This window comes from Parus major, chromosome 10 (assembly GCF_001522545.3).
Source record: "Parus major isolate Abel chromosome 10, Parus_major1.1, whole genome shotgun sequence".
Taxonomy (NCBI): Eukaryota; Metazoa; Chordata; class Aves; order Passeriformes; family Paridae; genus Parus; species Parus major.
In genome coordinates this window covers 1,655,560-1,661,562 of record NC_031779.1, presented here as the reverse complement: position 1 = coordinate 1,661,562, position 6,003 = coordinate 1,655,560, and the positions used below count along the sequence as shown (strand labels likewise).

The 6,003-nt window shown below is 58.3% G+C and overlaps 2 protein-coding genes across 3 annotated transcripts in view; one reads left to right on the top strand and one right to left on the bottom strand.

Annotated features, from left to right (window-relative positions):
* Positions 1-1,162, top strand: part of STRA6 (signaling receptor and transporter of retinol STRA6) — a 21,528-nt gene extending 20,366 nt beyond the window's left edge. The window contains exon 16 of the mRNA XM_015638401.1: positions 65-1,162. Within this exon, the coding sequence (XP_015493887.1) occupies positions 65-589 (525 nt within the window). The 3' untranslated portion in view covers positions 590-1,162. The remainder of the gene's footprint in view (positions 1-64) is intronic.
* Positions 1,163-2,786: 1,624 nt separating this feature from the next.
* On the bottom strand, positions 2,787-5,972 carry LOC107209160 (immunoglobulin superfamily containing leucine-rich repeat protein-like). Of its 2 annotated transcripts, none has more exons than XM_015638455.2 (2): positions 5,894-5,972; positions 2,787-4,949 (listed from the first exon to the last, which is right to left on the bottom strand). In XM_015638455.2, the coding sequence occupies exon 2, from the start codon at positions 4,938-4,940 to the stop codon at positions 3,687-3,689; it is 1,254 nt and encodes a 417-aa protein (XP_015493941.1). In that variant the 5' UTR covers positions 4,941-4,949; positions 5,894-5,972; the 3' UTR covers positions 2,787-3,686. The 2 variants fall into 2 exon arrangements, with proteins under 2 accessions (XP_015493941.1, XP_015493942.1); XM_015638456.1 differs by having other exon boundaries at positions 5,931-5,963.
* Positions 5,973-6,003: the final 31 nt, after the last annotated feature.

Below are 6,003 nucleotides of genomic sequence, written 5' to 3'. Positions count from 1 at the left end.
CATCCATCATCCATCCATGGATTCCATCCAAGGGCTGATCCCATGCCAAGGTTGGGCTCTTTAGGGTGTGGTGGGATCTTGGTGGCTCCAGGGAAATGGGGCCGGAATCTGGGAATCCTGGAATGCTTTGGCTTGGATGGGACCTTGGCACCCATCCAGGGACCCCTCCCACTATCCCAGGCTGCTCCAATCCCTCTACAACCTTTCCTTGGGCACTTCCAGGCATCCAGAGGCAGCCATAGCGTCTCTGGGAATTCCATCCCAGCCAGGAATTCCTTCCCGATATCCCCCCAGTCTCCTCATTCCCAACAGGAATCCATCCCCCTGCGCCTCATCCCAATCCCTCTCCCTCTCTCCTGGTGCTTTTCCAGGCCCTGAATGCTTTTCCTGCTGCTCCCGTCTCCTTCCAGGCCTCCAGCTGATGCATCCCAAGCATCCGGCTCCGGGAAAAGCTCGGATCCGGCAGATCCGGGCACGCTGGTGCCTGGCCTACACGCTCCTGCACAATCCCTCGCTGAGCGCTTCCCGGAAAACCGCGCTGGCCAATCCCGCTGCCAACGGCGCCCAGCTGGGCATTCCCAGGACCTGAATTCCCGGGAATCCTGTCCCGTCTCCCATCCCATCCCCGGTGGGAATTTCAGGCTCTTCCCACCTCCCCCTTTCCCTTTTCCTCCGGACTCTCTCCAAGGGTTTATCCCTAAATCCCCTCCTGAGCTCCGGAGGTGATGACTCCAAGCCCAGCCTGGATCCAAGCCAAGAAAAACACTCCCAGCATCCCAAAAATATTTTGGGATTCCCTCCCACCGCCAGCCCCTTTCTCAGCAGCTTTTCCACCACGGGACAATTCCCAGGGAACCGGGAGAGGAGCGCGGAGGGATCTTCTCCATCCCAAGGAATTCCCAGCTGCCTGGAATTACCCCTGGAGATCCACGTGGGAGAAAATTCCCATTCCCAGCTTCTCCCTCCCCGATCCCGGCTCCGTTTGGGCTCAGCATCCACTCCCGGGACTTTTTTATCTCACCAAGTTTTGTAGGATCAAATCCCTCCCTGCTCCCCGTCCTCTACCATTCCTGCTGGGTTTTCCAGGGCTGGGATCCATGGAAAACCTCGCTGGGAAGTGCAGGGGGAGGGGAATAAACAGATACCTCATTCCCGCTCCCGAGATGCGCCTTCTTCCTTGGATATTCCCAGCTCCGGCGGGATTTGGGACCATCCCAGCCCCAAATCCAGGGAATGGTTGGGGTGACCTCTCCCAGCAGAGATTTTGGGGATCTGCTCCAGCTGGGAATGTCGGGATCCAATCCACTATCCCAATTCAGAGCGGTTTTAAGGGAAAACCGCTCCAGCAGTTTAGGAACGGGGAATTTCAGGGATGAAACGCCAGCAGGATGGGAACGAGGTGGTGCTGGATCATCTCTTCTTGCTCTTAAATCCCAGAATTCCCGACTTTTTGGGCTGGAATGAGCAGGCTCCTGGTGGCTCCTTCCATCCCAAACATCCCAAGATTCCCTTGGGAATTCTTAGCCCAGCCCACACAGAGCTACCAGATCATCCCAAGATTTCCTTGGGAATGGCTGGACCTGTTCTCCACAGGACCCCAAGGATCCCATTCCTCCCTCTGGAATGTTCCCCGCACCCTCAGGATGGTTCCCGAGCTTTGGGGTTTCCTTGGAGCATCCCCCCGCCTTTTCCCAGGATTCCCTCCCGGCCCATCCCGACCCCTGTGGCTCCAAAGGCAGCTAAAATTCCTTCCAAAAATCCCTTTAAATATCCCTAAAATACCTTTAAAGATAAAAAAAATCTCTTTAAAAATCCCAAGAATCCCGTTAAAAGTCCCTTAAAAAAACCCCAAAAATCCCTTTAAAAATAATTTAAAAATCCCTTTAAAAATCCCATTAAAAATCCCCAAAATCCCTTAAAAAATCCCAAGAATCCCTTTAAAAATTCCTTTTAAAATTCCAAAAATTCCTTTAAAAATCCCTTTAAAAATACCAAAAATCCCTTTGAAAATAGTAATAAAACAATCCCTTTAAAAATCACATTAAAATTCCCAAAAATCCCTTTAAAAATCCTAAAAATCCCTTTAAAAATCCCAAAAATCCGTGGCAGCTCCATGTCATGGGCAGGGCTGAATTTTTGGGATCTGTTTCCACATCCCCACCCAAGGCTCCCAGGAGATCCATGGAATTTCTGGGGTTTCTGGGATAGCAGCCGCGCCCTGGGTGGGATTTGGGATTTTCTTGCTCTTCCTGACTCTTTCTACATCCCAGCTGGAATTTCGGGAATAATCCCCCAAGGATAAACTGGAGCTTAAAAGTCAGATCCTGTGGAATGAACCCCAAAATTTTCCTTGGGGGCCACTGTTTTTATCCCAAAGCAGGAAAAATTTGTGGAAATTCCTCACAGAGACCTCGGCTGCCAAATTCCCTTTCCCTAAAATCTGTCTGGATAAGGAATTTTGGCATTGGAGAGCTCCAGGCTCTGCTTTTCCAGCTGATTTTGGGATTTCTGTTGGGGGCGGATTTTGGGGTATCCCAGGATTTGGGGGTATCCCAGTATTTTGGGGATTCAGCATTTTGGGGTATCCCAGTATTTTGGGGATTCGGGATTTTGGGGTGTCCCAGGATTTGGGGGTATCCCATTATTTTGGGGATTCGGGATTTTGGGGTGTCCCAGGATTTGAGGGTATCTCAGTATTTTGGGGTATCCCAGGATTTTGGGGATTCGGGATTTTGGGAATTTTTTGGGGGAGGATTTTGGGATGCACAGAGCAAGCGAAGCCCGGCTGGTTTAGAAAAACCCGAGGAGTTTATTCAAGGTGTTTATTAAGAAGTCATTATTAATTCAAAGTGCTCATTAATTAAATGCATTCATTAAAAAACGTTCCTCTATTCAAGGTGTTTATTACAGGTATTTCTTAATTAAAGGCGTTAATTAAAGGCGTTAACTGCTGGCCCTACAGGGGCCCAGATCCCACTGGGAATTCCAGAGCTGGATCCATTCCCAAATCCCCGCCCTCCGAGGGATTCCCGGGATAAGCTGGATAAGGAATGTTTGTCCTGCCGGGAATTCCGGAGCACATCGGGAATGTTCATGGCTTAAAGGCAGCTCCGCTTCCCTGCTTTTCCCCATCTTCCCCCATTCCCACTGGGAATGCTTTGTGAATCTTTGGCTTGAGCAGTGGGTCCAGCCCAGACGGGATTTTTGGGATCGCGGTGTTGGAATTCCCGCGGCATTCCAGGAGGCGCTCGGGATGGGAGCTCGGGATGGGAGCTCGGGATGGGAGCTCGGGATGGGAGCTCGGGATGGGAGCTCAGGATGGAAGCTCGGGGTGTTCCCGGAGCTCCTACAAGGAGAAAACCCGGGAATTTCTTCCCGATCCAAGCCCCTGGGTCCCCCGGGAGCCCATTCCCAGGGGAAGGCACTTTTTCCTTGGATCCCTGGGCGGGATCTGGGGTGGGATTGTCCCGGCTCCAGCGCCTGGATCCGGGCCGGGAGAAAAGCGGGAAGTGGCGGCAGATCCCAGCTGGATCCGGCCTGGATCTGCCCCGCATTCCCTGAGCCCCTCCAGGATCGGGAAGGGCCGGACCCACCGGGATCCTAGAAGCTCAGCAAAGGCTCCGCGAGAGGGGAAAAAACTATGGGGAAAAAGGGATTTTCCCCCCCAAAAAACCACCGCTCCCCCTTCACCAGAGCAGCAACATCAGCAGAAACAGCACCCAAATTCCCGGGCGGAATTCCCGAGCCGCCGCCGCCGCTGCGCTCCGGACCTCCTTGGGCAGGCGGTAGACGATGACCAACTTCTCTCCCATCCCGGATGGATCCAGCTCGTCCCCCTTGGAGCAGCTTTTCCCTCCGGGCTGCCCGGCCTGGGGGTCATCTCTGGGCAGCTCCTCGGCCGGGTTCCCGGAGCCGGACAGCGCCACGTTGACCGACACATCGCGCGTCCCCACCTCGTTGATGGCCAGGCAGGTGTAGGTGCCTTCATCCTCCTTCCCGAAATCCGGGATGGCCACGGTGCCGTTCTTGAAGGCCAGGAAGCGCCTCCCGCCCGCTTTGACGCCTCCGTCGCGGGCCACCGTGGGCCCATGGATGTCCAAGCGGCGAGCGGCCGTGCGGATCCGCCAGTGGATCTCGGGTGGGGGGCTGCCGGCCACGCTGCAGTGCAGGCTCAGCGTCAGCCCCTCCCGGCTCTCCCCATCCCCGCGATTCCCGGACAGGTAGGTCAGCTGCGCCGTGGGAGCCACGCACAGCTCTCCGGGAATATCCCTGACCGGCCTCCCCCGCAGCCTCGGCGGGGCGGCGCACAGCGTGGAGCCCGAGCCCGAGATGACGGCCGAGGTGGCCTCGGCCCATTCCTTGAGCCAGAAGAGTTTGCAGGAGCAGTTGAAGGGGTTGCGGAAAAGCTGGAGCTGCGCCAGCGCCGGCAACGCCTCGAAGGTTCCGCGGGCCAGCGTGGTGAGCTCGTTGTCGTTGAGCCAGAGCGAGCGCAGCTCCCGGAGGCCGCTCAGGGCCCCGGCCGGCAGCGAGGACAGCCGGTTGTTGCTCAGCTTGAGGATCTGCAGCGCTCCCAGCCCGCGCAGGTCCTGCCAGGGGAAATCCGCCAGCCGGTTGTGGCTCAGGTCCAGGTTCTTGAGCTGCGGCAGCCGCGAGAAGGTGCCGGGCTCCACGGCCGAGATGTGGTTGTAGCCCAGCCACAGCGACTGCAGCTCGGGCACCTCGGCCAGTGAGGCTCGGCCCAGGCGGCTCAGGCGGTTGGCGGAGAGCGTCAGGATGGTGACATTGGGGGACAAGCCCCGGGGGACGTCGCGGAGCTCCCGGTAGGCGCACTCGGCCAGCAGCCGCCCGTTCCTCTTGGCCGAGCAGGAGCAGAGGCTGGGACAGGCCAGGCCCGGGGACAGCAGCGCCAGCAGCGCCAGGACACCGAGCGCCCTCCTCATCCTCCCGTCCTGCCGGGAACAGAGAGGCGCGATTACCCCGGAGAGGATCGCGGAGAGAATTCCGGCTGGGAAAGGCGCTTTGGGATGTTCCCGAAATCCCGGCTCGAGCGGGGAAGGTCCCCCCGCCCTGGCGAGCTTCTCCCGGGCCCTCCGGGAAGCGCCCTTGGGATGGGAAGTTGGGATGGGAACTCCGCGGGATGAGGAGCGGCGGCCGCGGGGTTCTCGCTTCCTCCTCCCCAGGAGGATGGGAGCACCCGCGGCTCCTTCCCCAGCAGCCTCCCCTCAAACCACGGGATTTTTGGGATTTCCAGCCAAACCCCCGAGCTCCGGCTTTTCCCGTCTCATGGAAAAAAATCCCATGGAAATTCTCCCTCAAGGCCCCGCGGCCGCTGGAATTCTCTGCAGGGGAATTTTTCCCGACTAACTCCTTCTTCCCCTCTCCGGAGCTCCTCCGGGCGGCTCCAGCCGCGCTTCCCGAGGCCGTGTCCCACCGGGAAGAGGTTAAGGATTCCCGCTCGGCCAGCAGCTGGCAGCCAGAGCCCTTTGTCTGAGCTCCCCTGCTCCCAGCCCGACATTCCCGGGAGCCGCTTCCTTGGGAATGCGGAATAACCCCGCACTCCTCGGCGAGGGAGACACCCCGGGAGGGGATTTGGGGCTCCCCGGCGGTTCTGGAGGAGCCCAGCGAGGGCTCGGTGGCATTTTTGGGATGCCCAGGGAGAGCCAGACCCCATTTCCCAGGAATTACGGAGGAGGATCCCGGAATTTTTTCCCTCTGTGCCCCATCCCAGCTTTTTTCCAGAGTCCCCCCGCGGGCCCGCGCGGCGCATTCCACAGGCGTGAATAACCCTGCCCTCTTCCTTCCCTCCTCTCCCGGACTTTTTTTCCCGGATTTTTTCCCGGTTTTCCCTCCTGCCAGCCCCGCTCCCGGGGCCCCGCCGCCCCTGCCCGGTCACCGGCGGTGCAGCCCCGCTGGTCCCCGCTCCTCCGGACCTCGGCCCCGCCGCTCCCGGGCCCTTCTCTTCCTCCTCCTCCTCCTTCTCCCCCTCCTCCTCCTCCTCCTCCT